Source organism: Schistocerca serialis, chromosome 8 (genome assembly GCF_023864345.2).
Source record: "Schistocerca serialis cubense isolate TAMUIC-IGC-003099 chromosome 8, iqSchSeri2.2, whole genome shotgun sequence".
Classification (NCBI taxonomy): Eukaryota; Metazoa; Arthropoda; class Insecta; order Orthoptera; family Acrididae; genus Schistocerca; species Schistocerca serialis.
Genome location: NC_064645.1, coordinates 472,133,568 through 472,154,025, shown reverse-complemented (window position 1 = coordinate 472,154,025; position 20,458 = coordinate 472,133,568). Strand labels below are relative to the sequence as shown.

The 20,458-nt window shown below is 43.6% G+C and overlaps 1 protein-coding gene across 1 annotated transcript in view; it reads right to left on the bottom strand.

Annotated features, from left to right (window-relative positions):
• Positions 1-20,458, bottom strand: part of LOC126416223 (putative inorganic phosphate cotransporter) — a 261,101-nt gene that overhangs the window by 135,955 nt on the left and 104,688 nt on the right. The window contains exon 2 of the mRNA XM_050083826.1: positions 3,830-3,881. Coding sequence (XP_049939783.1) covers positions 3,830-3,878 — 49 coding nt within the window. The 5' untranslated portion in view covers positions 3,879-3,881. The remainder of the gene's footprint in view (positions 1-3,829; positions 3,882-20,458) is intronic.

Genomic DNA, 20,458 nt, shown 5'->3' with positions numbered 1-20,458 from the left:
TCAGTGTATAATCGAAGTAGCTTGAATGCCACTTGAAAAACACATCGTGGTACTGCGTCATAAGCAAACATCAGTATATGAGGTGCTATCAAATCAAAAATGAAATGATCTTCCGACAAAATGGAAGATGGAATGGTTCCATTCAAAAGCAATCACCACGTGTGTTAAAACATTTATCCCATTGGGGGACGAGACTATCAGTTTCTGTTTCGTAGAACGCTGTCGGCCACTGACTGAACCATAACCACACCCATTCTCGCATTTCTTCATCCGACTGAAACCGACGTCTACCCATGTCTTCATTCAGGTCACCAAAGATGTCTAAATCACACGGTGAGAGATCTCGGCTGTACGGATCGCGTACAGGGAATGTTGCACTATTTCCCAAAAAAATCGCCGAACCGTATCTTTCGTCACTGAGGGAGCGGGCGTTATCGTGCTACAGGATGATTCCGTCCGACAGCATTCCGACAGCCGGAGGGCAAACTTCGACTGTAGGGGCCCTGTGTTCGTTGAGTTCTTCGAGCGTGAAACCACAACCAGTACGCAGCGCTATGAACACACTTTGCAGAAACTGTAATGCGCTATAAAGTCAATACGCCCAGAAATGCTGCTGCATGAGAACGCCCGCTCCCACACTGCCAGTCGGACGAAGGCAACACTTCAGCAGTTTGTTTGGGAAACAGATATTGCAACATCCTCCGTACATCGCAGATCTTTTACCGTCTAATTTTCACGTATTTGGCGACCTGGAGAAAAACATGCGAGGACGTCAGTTTCAGTGGAACGAGGAAATGCAAGAGTAAGCGCGTTTGTGGAGCCGCCAGCGGCCGACCGCGTTCTACGACACAGGAACTGTTCGTCTCGTTTCCCAGTGGGATAAATGTCTTAACGCGTGTGGTGATTACTTTTGAACGGAGCCATTCCATGATTCCGCGGTGGCGGCTGTTCGGTTTTCATTTGACGGCCCTTGTACCAGAAGATGAAGATGCAAAAGTCTTCCATTCTATAGAGCCGCAAGGACTGTGTGCTGGGAAATTACAGTGGCCACTGAAAAGTATCTGTTTTATGAATGGCTGACAACCTGGAGACGTGTGGCAGGCGATCGTGTGGACAACCTAAGTAGAGATAGCAGGACGTTCTAAACATATGAAGATCGTTGGTCTCCGTCTAGAATACACAATAGATCGAAATATGTTGCGTCTATAGATTCCAAGAAGCGAAACCCTTGCAAGCGATAAAAGGCTAGCATGATGCAGAAGTAGTACGGTTTTGAACAAATAAAAGTTCTTTTATATATTGTCTAGGCTTTTAGTCGTTTACGGAACTTCGTGAGTATGAATACACAGCTGAACTTAATATTTATTTTAACAATCGATATCGGTCTTTTTTAAGAGTATCTTCAGTTTATACAAGATGTTGTTTACTTGAGCGTCAGGTACGTCAAATTTTTATACATAACGTGAATCATTCAAGAGTTCCATAGCTGCATGCATATCGATACAGATTATGTTGGTAGTATTAAGATCCGCGAATTCTAGAGTATATATGTCATTATGCCAGCTGCTGTCTTTATACTACGCTTTGTAAAAGAAATTTTGTGTATGTGACGATCAGCGAGTAACTTCTTATATAATCTGAAGAATTTCTTAAAACTGACCTTCAAATGGCTCTAAGCACTATGGGACTCAACATCTCAGGTCATCAGCCCCCAAACTTAGAACTACTTAAACCTAACTAACCTAAGGACATCACACACATCCATGCCCGAGGCAGGATTCGAACCTGCGACCGTAGCAGCAGCACCGTTTCGGACTGTAGCGCCTAGAACCGCTCGGCCACCCCAGTCGGCACCCCTCGATTACGTCCCATAAATGTTCGATGTGATTCAAGGCGGACGATCTGGGTGGCCAAACCATTCGCTCTAATTGTTCAGAATATTCTTCAAACCAATCGCGAACAATAATTATGGCCCAGTGATTTGCCACATCTTTGTTTGGGAGCATGAAGTCCATGAGTGACTGCAAATGGTGTCCAACTAGCCAAACATAACCAACTGCAGTGAATGATCAGTTCAATTGGTCCAGGGGACCCAGTCCATTCCAGGTAAACACAGTCCACACCATTATGCAGTCACCACCAGCTTGCACATTACTTTGCTGACAACTTGGGCCGTAGCTTCGTGCGGTCTGTGCCACACTCGAACCCTAGTGCTCTTAACAACAGCCACCGTATCTAGTCGTTTAGGATCCAACCGATAGGGTCACGAGCCCAAGAAAGGTGCTGCAGGCTATATCGTGCTGTCAGCAAAGACACTCGCGTAAGTCGACCGGTGCCATAGCCCATTAACACCAGATTTCGCCGCACTGTCCGAACGGATACGTTCGTCGTGCTCCCCACATTGATTCCTACGGGTGCTTGTCTGTTTGCACTTACATTCTACACGCTGCCCACTGTCGTTAAGTGAAGGCTGTTCGCCACAGCGTTGTCCGTGGTGGGAGGTTACGCCTTAAATTTGGTATTCTCAGCACACTCTTGACACTGTGGATCTTGAAATGCTGAATTTCCTAACGAATTCTGAAATGGAATGTCCCATGCGTCTAGCTCCAGCTACAATTCAGTTTTCAAAGCCTGTTAATTCCAATCATGGGGCCATAAGCACGTCGGTAGCCTTTTAACGTGACTTACCCGACTACAAATGACAGCTCCACCAATGTACTGCCGTTTTTTTCTTGCTTACAAGTATATGCATATAGTACTTATCCCATGACTTTTGTCACTGGGTGTATGCCTCTGGAGTGTGAGGATAGATCCATGTTTCGCTAAGGTTCCATAACAGGGTTATAACTCCTTCGGAATATTCTGTACCGACAAATGTGGATGTGCTTAACACAGGACAACATCAGGTTTCTATTCGATTTGACTTTGCAGTATTTTTGCGTGTATGTCTGCATGTGGTAGTGGAACACATATCTAAGATAAATGGATTGCTCGAGCATATTCAAATTATTCTGTGGTGTAACATGTTTCCACGAAGCGAGCCCCCCAAAAATAGTGTAGAACGGAAGGTCATGAGCATCCTTAGGAGTTCTAAGGCAGTTTCGGGAGGGATTTTGGGTTTGCTATACATCAGGTGACAGAGTGCACAATGGACGAGCCAGGGATATATCCAGATAGCAGAAAACTCTATGGTCCTATCAGGGAAGGAGATTCTGGGAGAGATATTGGCTTATTAAGTTCCACTCTGTAACGATATTAGAGCGGACTTTTATGGTAAAGACGTATCGTTAGAGCACGAAAAGAAGTGCATATGTAATAGAAACAAAACTGACTAACAGACAATATACTCGGTGAGCCACAAAATCAAAAAGTAAGGCTACACCCACACCAGTTATTGCAGAACGACGGGACAGAAAGCATCCTAGACTCACACACCTACCATAGTAGGATCCCTTCTCTACTGTTCCTGATGTGAGAAACGTCAGTTAATCAGCGGAAGTACCTAATAATATGAGGGCGTCAACATACCTCATTCGTGGTAGTTTGTCATAGATAGCCAGAAAAGAGCACAGCCCTGCATTCTGGAGACGGTAGATCTTGAACAGTGGATATTACGTACTGATGACTGGTTTTGTTTCTCTGTATTGAACCCAAAAATCATCAAACCACAAAAAAGAGGTAGTAAAAATTACCTAAATGAGAAAGTGTATTTTTAGGCAGTAAAATTTTTAAAGGTAATTCTCAGGAAAAATATACAAACACAGTCGTACTAAAGAGTCAGTATCGGTACGATGTAGAAACACATCATGCATAATCTGGATGTACTTACCATTTATTCTACGTAACCAGGACCCTGATTTATCGGCTGGAGGTTCCATTTTCTGCAAAGAAAGAAAGAAGTGTTACGATACTTTTTAATCATAGCAGCTATACTATTTTAGTTCAATTTCATTACAGAACAAAAGATGTTGTTGTTGTTGTGGTCTTCAGTCCTGAGACTGGTTTGATGCAGCTCTCCATGCTACCCTATCCTGTGCAAGCTTCTTCATCTCCCAGTACTTACTGCAACCCACTTCCTTCTGAATCCGCTTATTGTATTCATCTCTTGGTCTCCCTCTACGATTTTAACCCTCCACGCTGCCCTCCAATGCTAAATTTGTGATCCCTTGATACCTCAGAACATGTCCTACTAACCGATCCCTTCTTTTTGTCAAGTTGTGCCACATACTCCCGTTCTCCCCAATTCTATTCAATACTTCATCATTAGTTACGTGATCTACCCATCTAATCTTCAGCATCCTTCTGTAGCACCACATTTAGAAATCTTCTATTCTCTTCTTGTCTAAACTATTTATCGTCCATGTTTCACTTCCATACATGACTAGATTCCATGCAAATACTTTCAGAAACGACGTCCTGACACTTAAATCTATACTCGATGTTAACAAATTTCTCTTCTTCAGAAACGCTTTCCTTGCCATTGCCAGTCTACATTTTATATCTTCTCTACTTCGACCATCATCAGTTATTTTGCTCCCCAAATAGCAAAACTCCTTTACTACTTTAAGTGTCTCATTTCCTAATCTAATTCCCTCAGCATCACCCGACTTAATTCGACTACATTCCATTATCCTCGTTTTGCTTTTGTTGATGTTCATCTTATATACTTTCAAGACACTGTCCATTCCGTTCAACTGCTCTTCCAAGTCCTTTGCTGTCTCTGATAGAATTACAATGTCATCGGCGAACCTCAAAGTTTTTATTTCTTCTCCATGGATTTTAATACCTGCTCCGAATTTTTCTTTTGTTTCCTTTACTACTTGCTCAATACACAGATTGAGTAACATCGGGGAGACTCTACAACCCTCTCTCACTCCCTTCCCAACCACTGCTTCCCTTTCATGCCCCTCGACTCTTATAACTGCCATCTGGTTTCTGTACAAATTGTAAATAGCCTTTCGCCCCCTGTATTTTACCCCTGCCACCTTCAGAATTTGAAAGAGAGTATTCCAGTCAACATTGTCAAAAGCTTTCTCTAAGTCTACAAATGCGAGAAACGCAGGTTTGCCTTTCCTTAATCTTTCTTCTAAGATAAGTCGTAGGGTCAGTATTGCCTCACGTGTTCCAATATTTCTATGGAATCCAAAGTGATCTTCCCCGAGGTCGGTTTCTACTAGTTTTTCCATTCGTCTGTAAAGAATTCGCATTAGTATTTTGCAGCTGTGACTTATTAAACTGATAGTTTGGTAATTTTCACATCTGTCAACACCTGCTTTCTTTGGGATTGAAATTATTATATTCTTCTTGACGTCTGAGGGTATTTCGCCTGTCTCATACATCTTGCTCACCAGATGGTAGAGTTTTGCCAGGACTGGCTCTCCCAAGGCCATCAGTAGTTCTAATGGAATGTTGTCTACTCCCGGGGCCTTGTTTCGACTCAGGTCTTTCAGTGCTCTGTCAAACTCTTCACGCAGTATCGTATCTCCCATTTCATCTTCATCTACATCCTCTTCCATTTCCATAATATTGTCCTCAAGTACATCGCCCTTGTATAGACCCTCTATATACTCCTTCCACCTTTCTGCTTTCCCCTCTTTGCTTAGAACTGGGTTTCCATCTGAGCTCTTGATATTCATACAAGTGGTTCTCTTTTCTCCAAAGGTCTCTTTAATTTTCCTGTAGGCAGTATCTATCTTACCCCTAGTGAGGTAAGCCTCTACATCCTTACATTTGTTCTCTAGCCATCCCTGCTTAGCCATTTTGCTCTTCCTGTCGATCTCATTTTTGAGAGGTTTATATTCCTTTTTGCCTGCTTCATTTACTCCATTTTAATATTTTCTCCTTTCATCAATTAAGTTCAATATTTCTTCTGTTACCCAAGGAGTTCTACTAGCCCTCGTCTTTTTACCTACTTGATCCTCTGCTGCCTTCACTACTTCATCCCTCAGAGCTACCCATTCTTCTTCTACTGTACTTCTTTCCCCCATTCCTGTCAATTGTTCCCTTATGCTCTCCCTGAAACTCTGTACAACCTCTGGTTCTTTCAGTTTATCCAGGTCCCATCTCCTTAAATTCCCACCTTTTTGCAGTTTCTTCAGTTTTAATCTACAGTTCATAACCAATAGATTGTGGTCAGAGTCCACATCTGCCCCTGGAAATGTCTTACAATTTAAAACCTGGTTCCTAAATCTCTGTCTTACCATTATATAATCTATGTGATACCTTCTAGTGTCTCCAAGATTCTTCCATGCATACAACCTTCTTTCATGATTCTTGAACCAAGTATTAGCTATGATTAAGTTATGCTCTGTGCAAAACTCTACCAGGCGGCTTCCTCTTTCATTTCTTAGCCCCAATCCATATTCACCTACTATGTTTCCTTCTCTCCCTTTTCCTACTCTTCAATTCCAGTCACCCATGACTATTAAATTTTCGTCTCCCTTCACTACCTGAATAATTTCTTTTATCTCATCATACATTTCTTCAATTTCTTCATCATCTGCAGAGCTACTTGGCGTATAAACTTGTACTACTCTAGTAGGCGTGGGCTTCGTGTCTATCTTGACCACAATAATGCGTTCACTATGCTGTTTGTAGTAGAAAGATAATGTTTCCAAAAACTCAGTTGTCGATACAGTGAATTTCGTAAGCAGTTGCGTATATATGGCCCCTTTTTTACCATAAACGGGTGTTGCAAAGAAAATCCAGCTGAATATTGTAACAGTAAATGCAATATATTTCTAGTGTCGCGACTTAAGACCGTTTGTTGCGTTTATGACGCCGTAACAATACCCAAATGTAACATCTTTTCTATTCTATACGAAAGTATTAAGATCTGCTGCGTTCGAGGGTCGGCCTTATTCGTACACGATGTACCATTCGAAATACCTAAGTACATTTTACATCGGTTGCTACTTTATGACTGAATGCATTGTCATCCTGGAACGATCAGTCATCGTCTCAGAATTGTTCCTCTACCGTACGTAGTATGTACACTATGCTCTAAAATGTGTTCGTGCAGTTCTGCATTTCACGTTTTCTTAAGCGCAATAAGGGGACCACGTCCTAACGAGAAAGACAAGCCCATGGCGTAACGTTACCATCTCTGTACCTCTACATCTACATCTACATGTACATGGTTACTCTGCGAATCACATTTATGTGCCTGGCAGGGCTTCATCGAACCACCTTCACAATTCTCTATTATTCCATTCTCGTACAGCGCGCGGAAAGAACGAACACCTATATCTTTCTGTACGAGCTTTGATTTCCCTTATTTTATCATGGTGATCGTTTCTCCCTATGTAGGTCGGCGTCAACAAAATATTTTTGCATTCGGAGAAGAAAGTTGGTGACTGGAACTTCGTGAGAAGATTCCTCCGCAACGAAAAACGCCTTTGTTTTAACCATGTCCACCCCAAATCCTGTATCATTGCAGTGACACTCTTTCCCCTATTTCGCGACGATACAAAACGTGCTGCCCTTCTTTGAACTTCCTCGATGTACTCCACTAATCCTACCTGGTAAGGATCCCTCACCGCGTAGCAAACAGTATTCCAAAAGGGGACGGACAAGCGTAGTGTAGGCAGTCTCTTTAGTAGATTTGTTACATTTTGTAAGTGTTCTGCCAATAAGACGATGTCTTTGGCTTGCCTTCCACATAACATTTTCTGTGTGCATTTTTTCCAGTTTAAACTGTTCGTAATTGTAATTCCTTGGTATTTAGTCGAATTTATGGCCTTTAGAGTAGACTGATTTATCGCGTAAATGAATTTTTACGGATTCCTTTTAGCACTCATGTGGATGACCTTACACTTTTCATTATTTATGGTCAATTGCCAATTTTCGCACCATTCAGATATCTTTTCTAAATCGTTTTTCAATTTATTTGGATCTTCTGATGGGTTTACTAGACGATAAACGACAGCATAATCTGCAAACAACCTAAAGGCTGCTCACATTGTGTCCTAAATCTTTTATATAGATAATGAACAGCAGGGAGCTCTAACACTACCTTGGGGAACACGAGAAACGACTTCTGTTTTACCAGATAATTTTCCGTCAGTTACTACGAACTGTCACCTTTCTGACAGGAAATCACTAATCCAGTCACAGAACAGAGAGGATATTTCAAAAGCACGCAATTTCACTACAAGCCACTTGTGTTGTACAGTGTGAAAAGCCTTCCGGAAGTCTAGAAATACGGAATCAATTTGAAATCCCTTGTCAATACCACCCAACACTTCGAGCGAGTAAAGACGTAGTTGTGCTTCACAAGAACGATGTTTTCTAAATCTGTATTGACTGTGTGTCAATAGACCGTTCTCCTCGAGGTAATTCATAATGTTCGAACACAATATACGTTCCAAAATCCTGCTGCATATCGACATTAATGATGTGGGCCTGTAATTCAGTGGATTACTCCTACTACCTTTCTTGAATACTGGTGTGATCTGTGTAACTTTCCAGTCTTTCAAAACGGATCTTTCGTCGAGCCAACTGTTGGTACCACGCGTGACAGCAGGTGAAGTTCTCCAGCCATCCCAAACCCTGCCATTGGATTGCCACAAGGTACGAGTGTAGCGTGATTCATCTCTCCACCACTCGTTTCCAGTCATCCACCTTCCCGTGCCGCCGCTGTTTGTGCCTCTACAAGCGTCCACTTTTTAACTCTCTACCCATAGGCTTTGCTGCTAGTTGGACTGATGGCAGCACTTTGAGACTCAAGAGTTGTGCCTTCCACTGATTTCATGCGATTCTTACAACCACCTTTCGCAGTGCCCAGAGATTCCCGTTAGTGAGTACAAGAAGTCTACCTGATATCGGTTTAGCTGCGGTTATTCCTTCGCGTTTCTATCGCACAGTCACATCACCAACAGTCGACTTGCACAGCTTTAGAAGGGTCAAAAAGTCCCAGGCAGGTTTGTAGCTCAGGTCACATCCAATGATCAGCCCACATTCCAAGTCATTGAGCTGCTGTGACCGACCGATTCTGCTTTTGCTGCTTCTCGACACACAACACAGTACCCCTGTGTCTTTTTATTTATGGGTACGCCCCTCTGGTGACACCTAGTTTATATATATGATGGTTTGCAAAACTAAAGAACGAAAGTAATTTTCGCATGATGTGTCACTACCAAGAAATAGCTTGATGAAAGTTGGATCTGCCGCAGTACAGTATGAAAGGTAACGGAAAGAAATACGCCGTGAGGCGAACAGTAATGACACTTCAATTAAAAGACAATAGTTACACAGAAGTCTTCGCAATTTATGATGGTTCCCCGTGTGCCAGCGTAAGCTATTGCCAGCACATTGGGCGGCAAAGAGGTTGCGAGCAGATCGATAGTACGCGCAAGCAACGAGCCTATCAGCACAGAAGCCAAGGATGAACTCGCAAGAAACGCGCCGCCAACGCCCTCTCGACCGCCAGTAATTAGATCGCCGTCGCGGACCGGATGGTCCAGTCTGTCACATGGCCAGTCAGTCATCCAGTGAGTCATCCAGTCAATCAACAATTCAAGTCACCAGTCACAGCTCAGTGGGAGTCACAGTTGCAATTAGCTTAGCCTCTAGCTCAGAGTCAGGCAGTGCCTGGCGACCAGAGTAGTGTACATAATGGGACTTATACTTTACCAGCAGTGAGGCTAATGTGGACTATATGGAAGAGCTTGTACCGCAACACCTGGGCTATCGTAAGTAACTTCTTGTTCTTATGAATAAAGAACCCTGTTAATACATGCATGCAGTTTATGTTATAGAACAGGATACTGGCCACCAAACAACATCCTCTCCTTGCTTCCCATTGTACAAGCCTACAGTGACAACTAGACGACAAAAACCCTGGAAATTACAAAGGGGGTTGGGGGGGGAAATGGTTCTTAACAGGGTGTGTGATCACCACAGGTGTCACGGCATGCTCTGCAATGTACTCTTCGTCCTAGCCACAAAGTTGTTATGGGGTTCTTGTGGTAAGCCGTTCCATTCCTCCACCAGCGCCGTTGACAAATGCTGGATGGTCGTCAGTGCAAGCGAACGTGCTTCCTTACGACTCTCTACACATTCCAAACTTGATCAATGGGATTCAAGCCAGGGTAATGTGCAGGCCAGTCCATTCGCCGAATATCCTCTCGTTCAAAGGAGCTCATCCACTTACACTGTCCGATGCGGTCGTGCATTGTCTCCATAAAAATTGTTTTTGTTATAAGAATATATGTTTTAAAAACTCGGATTTCAGAACAGTATTTTGTAGAAAATCATATTTCATCATATGTTGTACGATAAGTTTTCAAAAACCAAAACCTGGGATGTTTGGGGCTGCGGATGGGAGGTGTCGGGGTACGGTTGAAGAGCTACGCTCTGGCACTTAAAACGTTGGAAATTAAGCACTGCTGCACTGCGTAAGAATATTTGAGCAGTTGGCCCCACTTTCTATGCTGTGTGGATGACTTGAATAACACAAAAAGTACACAATAAGCTACAGATAGTAACATACACTGGTGTCCAAAATTAAAGCACCAAACGGAAATGTTGCAAAGCTGCGTACATTTTGCCACAAAATAGCATAAACAGGTGATAGTAAAGTAGAAACAATGTAAAGAATACAGAACGTAATCAACTGCAACACGCATAACGGTAGACAGAAATGTTCTTCGTTTTTTTCCAACCTAACGGATTTGCACACACATTCTGACAATTGATTAACGTGCTGAGCATGGAGTGTGACTACCCGTGGCAACAGTACAGCCCTTACAACGACTGGAAATGCTGTGAATGATGTCATCAGTCTCATGATGAGGCAATAACGCCAATTCTTCCTGTAGAGGTGCTCACAAGTCTTGGAGAGTGGTTGGTGGATGCTGACGTGATGCAACCCCTCTCCCTAGTGCATCCCAGACATGCTTTGTGGGATTCATATCGGGAGAGCGAGCAGGCCACACCATGTGTCCAATACCTCCCATTTTCACAATAACATCAACTACCCATGCTCTATGAGGTCGAACATTATCATCCATCAATATGAAGTCTGGGCCGAGTGCACCTCGCAACAACCGTAAATGACGCCCCAATATCTCGTCACGATACATAACAGCAGTTAAATCTTGCCGATTCACCTGTATATTTCCATGAAAGGAGTTCGCGTGGTCAACACAATCCCTCCCCACACCATTATGGACCCTCCCCAATATTGGGTTTTGGTCCTGAAATCGTGTTCCACATACCCTCCAGATGCGAATCCGTCGAGAATCACCCTCCAGACTAAATCAGGACTCACCTGTGAAAAGAAAATTAGCCCACTGTTCGACCCTCCAGGTGGCATGTTGACGAGTCCATTCTTGACGTTCCCTTCTGTGAAGACGCGTCAGAGGTACACATACAGCACGTGTCCGACAGTAAAAGCCACACTGCCGAAGCCTTCTGTACACCGTTTGCGTCGCTGCAAGATGTCCAGTAGATGTGAGGTCAGGTGCCAATTTCCATGCAATACTAAGGCGGTAGCGTCGTGTCCTTACAGCCAAATAACGATCCTCTCTTCTGAAGGCGCACGTGGTCGGCCCTGTCCTGGTCTCCGGGATACAGTTTTGGTCTCTATAAACTGTCGCCACATCCGAGAAATAACAGAACGATTCACATTAAGCCATCGGGCGACACCAGCTTGCGACTGTCCTGCTTCCATGCTTCCTATGGCCCTCCACAGCAGAGTCTGTAGGCGTCTTCTCTGTCACACACTGCACTGATGTCAATGTGTACACAGCGCTTGTGGATGTGGGACTACCCAGCAAACCTACCCCTCTTCATAGGTGCCCTGTCGTCATTGCTGGTGTGGTTGTCCGTTGATAGGAAAGCCATCTTCCGTGCAGAACAAGATCGTAACGACATCTGTTGACAGTTTGTGTGATTATACCGTGTATTAGACTCAGGACGGGGAAGTTGCGGTTTGTTCCTTTAATTTTGGACACCAGTGTATAAAGTGAATGAAGTAGCGTAACTACATTTGTTCTAGTGAGATTCGTTTCGTCTCTTTTTCTTCCTTATCCACAACTGAGAAGGTGCACACAAACAGCTGTGGCACATAACATTTCCAAAAATCCTTAATGTCAGTTACAGCTTTGACTCGTGCTTTACAAGGATAAAAGAACATAGAATCATAATGAGTTAAAATAGTTTATTATTAGTAAAGTGTAGCCTCAAGACCTTCGTAACTCAAACAGTCTTGGATCTGAGAACCAGCATAAAATCTAAGTTTTCATGTCGAGTAACACTTGGAAAATTCGTTCTTTACCACTACTACGATTTTCTAACCATGGAAGGAAAAAAATAATGAAAACCGAAAGCACTACCGTTCTGGTCACGGAGGGACCAATCGGTATCTGTCGACCGCCGTGTCATCCTCAGCAGGTGACATCATGTGGATGTCGTATGGAGGGTTTGGAGCCAGCACGCCGCTACCCAGACCGCAGACCTTGGCGTCGCTTCTTCTCATTCAGATAGATCAGTTCCTCAGCTGACATCACGTGGTTCAGTGAGTGCTCTCACCAAGGAAAAAGAACCTGACAGTATCGGGAATTGAAGTCGGGTCCTCCGAGATGAGAGAGAGAGAGAGAGAGAGAGAGAGAGAGAGAGAGAGAGAGAGAACGTACTTAATATCTTTTTAAGTGTCAGCATGTACTGTCGTGAAACAGGTGTATGATGACCTCTATTCACAAATTCGTATCATACATTAGATAACCTCTCACATGTACTCGGTTATGACGTCATTCTTAGCTTAAGACTACAATTCGACGACTTGAGCTCAAAAAACAAATGGGCTAGCAAAATTTTAGTATTACACTGTTGTTCAAAATAAAAGAAACAAACGTAAATTATGTTTGGTTGTGCTCCTTTTGCCACAAAACACTATACACAGGTGATAGTAAACTAGAAACAATGTAAAGAATACAGAAATGTAAACAACAGCAACATGCATAACGATAGACAGAAATGTTCTTCGTGTTTTCCAACTTAACAGATTTGCACACACATTCTGACAACTGGTTAATGTGCTCAGTGTGGGGTGTGACCACCTCTGGCAGCAATACAGGCCTGACAACGACGGGACATGCAGTGAATGGTGTCATCAGTCTCCCCGTTCCTCCTCCATTACCACTCGCAAGTCGTGGAGAGTGGTTGGTGGATGCTGACGTGATGAAAACCATCTCCCTAGTGCATCCCAGGCATGCTCTATGGGATTCAAATCGGAAGAGCGAGCAAGCCCCGCCATGGGTGCAATATCTTCCGTCTCCAAGAAAACATCAATCATCCGTGCTGTATGAGGTCGAGCGTTGCCGTCCATCAATACGAAGTCTGGGCTCACAGCACAACGCAACAACCGCACATTAAGGTCCCAAGATCTCGTCACGATACCTGACAGCAGTTAAACATTGCCGATCCACCCGCACAATTTCGTGAAGAGGTGTTCGTGTGGTTACTATAATCCGTGCCCACACCATTAGGGATCCTCATCGATATCGGTCTCTTTCCACAGTGTTTGGGTCCCGAAATAGACTTCCACGTTCTCTCTAGGCGCGAATCCGTCGAGAATCACACTCCAGACTAAATCTGGACTCATTTGTGAAAAGAACATTGGTTCACTGTTCGAATGTCCAGGTGACATGCTGATGACTCCGCACTGCACGTTCCCTTCTGCGAAGAAGCGTCAGAGGTACACATAAACCAGGTCTCCGACAATAAAGGCCACTCTGCCGAAGCCTTCTGTACACCGTTTGTCTCGATACAATACGTCCAGTGGACTCTACGGTATCACTTGCCAATAGCCGTGCAGTACTAAGTCGATACCGTCTTGGCATTACAGCCAAATATAACGGTTCTTTCTTCCTGATGTCACAAATGGTCTCCGGGATACAGTTTCGGTCTCTATAAACTGTCGCCACATCCGAGATAGAACAGAACGATTCAGATTAATGTATCTAGACGTTTGCGACTGTCCTGCTTCCACTTTTCCTATGCCCCATCATCACAGAGAGTATGGTAGGTGTCTTTGTGCCATACAGCAACGTCTGTGGCTGTGTACACAGTGATTGTGAATGTGGGGCTACGCGGCAAACACCACCTCGTTTCGTAGGTGCTCTGACGTCATCGCTGGCGTGGTTGTCCGTTGACCGGAATGCCACCTTCCGTGCAGAACACGATCGTACGGACATCTGTTGACATTCTGTATGATTATATCGTGAATTACACAGAACGGGGAAATGGCGGTTTGTTGCTTTAATTCTGGACACCAGCGTATTACAACATGGCCCTTGGAATGAAACATTAATTCCTTTCATATATTATTCAGAGCAATCATGACCTGCCCGAGAGTTCACCAATGTAATCAAAAAACCGTAACTGATACAAGTAAAGTAAAGAAAACATAACCTGTCATCCATAAGCCGTCTGCGATCAGTACCCAATCGTCAGTTCACTGAGACGTTGGTTTCCATATTAAGCGTTAATCGTTGTCTGTCTCTCCGTAGTCTAAGCCTCATGCAGATGGAGTAGCAAAACATTGACGCAAGGATGACGTAATTCACCACAGTCATTATCCCACGCCGCAGACGCCCATATCCTGGTAATGGAATTTTACACTCCATCAGTGTCACGACAGTGCCGTAACCGTGATTCACAAAACACCGTGCAAAGGCGAAGCACTGTGCTGGTTTTGAGGTGCAGCCGGGTGGGAAAGAAGCCGGAATAGACAAAGATTATGAAGACGAACAAAAGGAAGGCAGCTACAAAACAACTGCGCAGTTATAACATTGATTCCCGGAATGATGACTGAGAAGATACACCGTGTCCACTGTTACATCGGGCACTCACTTTTTCTACAAAGAGACTTCCGCAGTTTCCTTACTGAAAGAAGTAACAAAATCTGAGCGTCATCAGAATCTGATTTATGAAAAGGGGAAAGTATGAATTCACTATGACGCTCGATTTATTCAGGGCGAAACGAGTCCATGACTTTACCGGATTTAATTTCAGGTGAAGGTAACAGCTCTTCCGTCAGAACTACTGATAGCCTTGGGAGAGCCAGCCATGATAAACTATTCCATCTCGTGCGCAAGATGTATGAGACGCGCGAAATATCCTCAGACTTCAAGAAGAATGTAATAATTCCAATTTCTAAGAAAGCAGGTGCTGACATGTGTGGGTATTACCGAATTGTCAGTTTCATAAGTCATGCCTGCAAAATACAAACACGAATTCGTTACAGAAGAATGGAAAAACTGGTACAAGCTCATCTTGGGAAGATCACTTTGGATTCCGGAGAAATTAGAAACATGCGAGGCAATACCGACTCTCCGACTTCTCTTAGAAGATAGATTAAGGAAGGACAAACCTACGTTTATAGCATTTGTCGACTTAGGAAAAGCTTTCAACAATATTCACTGGAATACTCTCTTCCAAATTTTGAAGGTGGCAGGTGTAAAATACAGGAACTCGAAGGTTATTTAGATTGATTAGTTATAAGAATATATGGCTATGAAAGGGAAGGAGTGGTGGAGAAGGAAGTGAGGCAGGGTTGTAGCCTATCCCTGGTGTTATTCAATCTGTATACTGAGCAAGCAGTAGAGGAAACCAAAGAAAAATTCGGAGAAGGAATTAAAGTACAGATCGAAGAAATTAATCTTCGGGATTTGCCAATGACATTATAATTCTGTCAGTGATAGCAAAGCACTTGGAAGAGCAACTGAACGGAATGGACACCACCTTGAAAGGAGGATATAAGATGTACATCAACAGAAGCAAGACAAGGATAATAGAACGTAGTAAAATTAAATCAGTTGTTGATGAGGGAATTAGATTAGGAAACGAGACACTTAAAGTAGTAGATAGGATGGTTGTTTCGAAAGTAAAATAACTGATGATGGTCAAAGCAGGGAGGATATAAAATGTAGACTGGCAATGGCACGAAAAGCGTTTCTGAAGAAGAGAAATTTGTTGACACAGAACAGGGACTTAACTTCTCTGGAAGTAGTTTTATGGCGTGTTATGGAAGTTAAATATTGAGAATAAACAGTTCAGACAAGAAGAAAAAGATGCTCTTGAAATGTGGCATATAGAAGAATGCCAACGGCCTTGCCGCAGTGGTAACACCGGTTCCCGTTAGATCACCGAAGTTAAGCGCTGTCGGGCTGGGCTAGCACTTGGACGGGTGACTGACCGTTCGATCTGCTGAGCGCTGTTGGCAAGCGGGGTGCACTCGGCAGTTGTGAGGCAAACTGAGGAGCTAAGTGATTGTGAAGTAGCGGCTCCGGCCTCGGAAACTGACATACGGCCGGGAGGGCGTTGTGCTAACCACATGCCCATCCATATCCGCATTCAGTGACGCCTATGAACTGAGGATGACATGGCGGCCGGTCGACACCTTTGGGCCATTATGGACTGTTCGGGAGGAGTATACAGAAGAACGCTGAAGATTAAGTGGATAGATCACGTAACTAATGAGGAGGTACTGAACAGAATTGGGGAGACACGAAACTTGTGGCACAACTTGACTAAAAGAAGGATCACCAATTTAGTATTAGATTGAGGTGTGGGGTTAAAAATGGTAGAGGAAGACAAAGAAATAAACAGAGTAGGCAGATTCAGAAGGAAGGAAGTTGCAGCAGTTATTCAGAGATGAAGAGCTTTGCACACGATGGAGTAGCAGGACAGCTGCACCAAACCAGTCTTTGGACTAAAGAAAATAGCAGCAGCAGCAACAACAACAACAACAGCTTGTTCTGCATTACTAAGTCTTTACTCAAATGGTTTGATACAGCTCTCCTCGCTAGTTTTCAAACGTTCAAATGTGTGTGAAATTTTATGGGACCTAACTGCTAAGGTCATCAGTCCCTAAGCTTACACACTACTTAACCTAAATTATCCTAAGGACAAACACACACACCCATGCCCGAGGAAGGACTCGAACCTCCGCCGGGTCCAGCCGCACAGTCCATCACTGCAGCGCCTAGACCGCTCGGCTAATCCCGCGCGGCTCGCTAGTTTTCCTCTGTGCAAGTCCCTTCTTCTTTATGTAACTACTGGAACCAGCTATTGTATTCATTCCTTTGTCTTCCTCTACAACTTTTATCCCTCAGACTTCTCTCCATTTCCAAACTCACTCAGGATTTGGCCGGTCAACGGATCTTTAATTTTAGTCAAGTTGTGACATGAATTTCTTGTCTCCCCAATTCCAGTCAGTACCTCCTCATCAGTTACTCGATCGAACCCATCAACTCTTCAGTGTTTTTCTGTAGCTGCACTTTTCAAAAGCTTGCATAGTCTTCCCGAACTGATTATATTCCAGTTTTCACTTTCGTGAAAGGCTATACTCCAGGCAAACACCATCAGGAATTTCTTCCTATCATCTAAATTTGTATTCGATATCAACGTATCCCTCTTCTTCAGAAGTGCTTTTCTTACTGTAGCCACTCTGAATTTATATCTTCACTAATTCTACCACCATCAGTGTTTTTCCTAGTTTTAATATATTACTTCCTAATTTAATGCCCTCACAATCATCTCATTTTGTTCGACTACGTTCCATTACCTTTGTTTTACTTTTGTTGTTGTTCATCTTATACTCTTTCCGTTCAACCGCTCTTCCAAATTCTTTGCTGTCTGTGACAGAATGACGTACTTTAACTCCCTTTCCAGATTTCTCCTTGTTTCCTATCCTGCCATTTTGTTCGACTACATTCCATTACCATTGTTTTACTTTTGTTGTTGTTCATCTTATACTCTTTCCATTCAACTGCTCTTCCAAATGCTTTGCTGTCTGTGACAGAATGACGTACTTTAATTCTCTTTCCAGATTTCTCCTTGTTTCCTATCCTGCCTGCTCCATGTACAGGTTGAAAAATATCGGAGATGCGCTATTGACTTCTCAATCACTGCTTCGGATTGACTCCTTTCGTTCTGAATAGATTCTTTGGCTGAGTGACAGAGAACTGATGTCAAAGAGAAACCAGCCGCGGGCTCACACCTGTCTTATGTGGCATGGAAGGACGTAAGGGACTCAGTACTGTCACAATGCAACGTCAGCCTAAGGAAATGGGGCTTCAGCAGTGATTATGATGGTAACCTACACGACCAACACATCTTCTAGTCTGCGGGAACGTGCTGGGTATGTTTTACCTGTGATCTTGCTGCAGCTAACAAAATAGCACTCAAAACTCTCGACAGAATATAAGACAATTATCTTGCTGTTTGTTTCATCAGTTCTTGCCGTACATACTAATCCCGTTATTTTTATTGTTATTACTTTCTATTTGTACTGTACTGAATTGCCTCTACAACTGGTTACTTGTCTGCAATTGATCTCTGTGTGTCGTCATTAACGCTCTGCCAATAGTGTAATAATTTCAGGTCTTGTACACGTGAAATGAATAAATAAATGCCTTTCTATCTGAAAACTGCAGTTTTGTTTCTGTAAAATTTTAAATAACCTTTCGCTCCCTGTATTTCATTCCTGCTATCTTCATAATTTCTAAGAATGTATTCCAATCAACACTGTCGCAACCTTTCACTAAATCTACAAATTCTGTCGACTAAGTCGTTGACTCACTAATGCGTCCCGTGTCCCCACATTTCTCCGGAACACAAACCGATCTTCTCCAAGGACGGTTTTTATTAGCTTTTCCATGCTTCTGTAAGTAATTCGCGTCAACATTTTTGAACCATGAGTTATGAAACTGTCAGTTCGATTAAAAGTCAGCCGGTCAAAGTGGCCGAGCGGTTTTAGGCACTTCAGTCTGGAACCGCGCGACCGCTACGGTCGCAGGTTCGAATCCTGCCTCGGGCATGGATGTGTGTGATGTCCTTAGGTCAGTTAGGTTTAAGTAGTTCTAAGTTCTAGGGGACTGATGACCACAGATGTTAAGTCCCATAGTGCTGAGAGCCATTTGAACCATTAAAAGTCCCACCTGTCAGCACCAACTATCTTCGGAATTAGAATTATTACGTCTGGAGAAAAAAAGCGTGAAACTGGCCAGTATGGGGGGAAATTTACCTACGTATTTTACTTACACATTTCATTCGTGTAGTTCGCAAGCCCCAATAAATAGCGCCAAGAAACGTACACTGCCTGATCAAAAGTAACTGAACACCCCTATGTAATACGGAACTGGCTACTAGACGTCACGAGAGGCTGACCCGCCAGTATAAAAGAGAGCACTGTGTTGTCAGTAGATAACAAGCATAATGGGTCGGTCAGAAAGACTGACTGATTTCGAACGTGGGCTATGCACTGGATGACACCTGAGTAACAAATCCGTAAGGTGTCTTTCAGCCATTTTGAAGCTGTCCATGTCGACTGTTAGTGATGTCATGCTGAGGTGGAAAGGCGAAGGGAAAGCCACAACTAAACCAGCGCCAGGCAGACCACATGTACTAATCCACAAGGAGTGTCGAGGGTTGCGGAGGGTGGCTGTAAGAAATCGCATGAAATCAGCTGAAGAAATAATTTGTTTGATCCAAAGTGTTACCAGTAGTACAGCCAGCACAATGACTGTGCGCAGGGAGTTGAAAAGAATGGGATACAGTGGTTGAGCAACTCCTCGTAAGCCAAACATTTCTCTAATGAACGTTAGGTGGCGCTTAAGAAGGTGTAAACATCGGCGCTACTGGTCAACTAACGACTGGAAACGAATGACGTTATACCCGGCGTCAGTCTGGTGGTAGGCTCTGAGCGTGGCAACGCCTGGACAACGATACCTGCCATCACTGGTAGTGCCAACAGAGAAGTACAGAGGGTGGGTAATGTTACGATAGGGGAGTGTGTTTTGTTTTTAGCCTATGGTCCTCGTATTCTCTACTGCGGTTAAGAAAATGCTAAATACAAACGTGCATAAACACATTTTTGAGCATAGTGTACTGCGTACGGTAGGGGAACACTTCGGAGACGGTGACTGATTGTATCAGCATGAAAATGCACTCTGTCATGTAGTAGCATCAATGAAGGAATGGGTTGTTAGCAGGAACATTCCTGAAACAGGCTGGCCTACCCAGAGTCCCAATGTGAACCCAATGGAACACGTCTTGGATGAGTTAGAAAGTCGACTTCGCTTCAGACCCCATTGTGCAACACAGCACAACCTTCTCTGGTTTCGGCACTCCACATACTTTCACGCATCTCATTGAAGCTGCTTCCAGCATATTTCAAGCCGTCGTAAAGACCAGGGGTGGACATACCCTATGTTAGGGTCCATTAATGGGTGTCCGGGTACATTTAATCTGATAGTGAAAGTGTTGTGTCTAGACAAGACAGCCTAGACGCAATGAGAGGAAGCCGAAAGGCACGCGCTTAAACTCACGCAGGCTGGCGTGAGGTCTGAAACAGGATAAGTAATGAATGCTATAAAGAAAAGTACGTAGCTTCTGGAATACTTAACTTTAATCCACAATTGTAGAACATCGCTCTTGATGATACATTAAT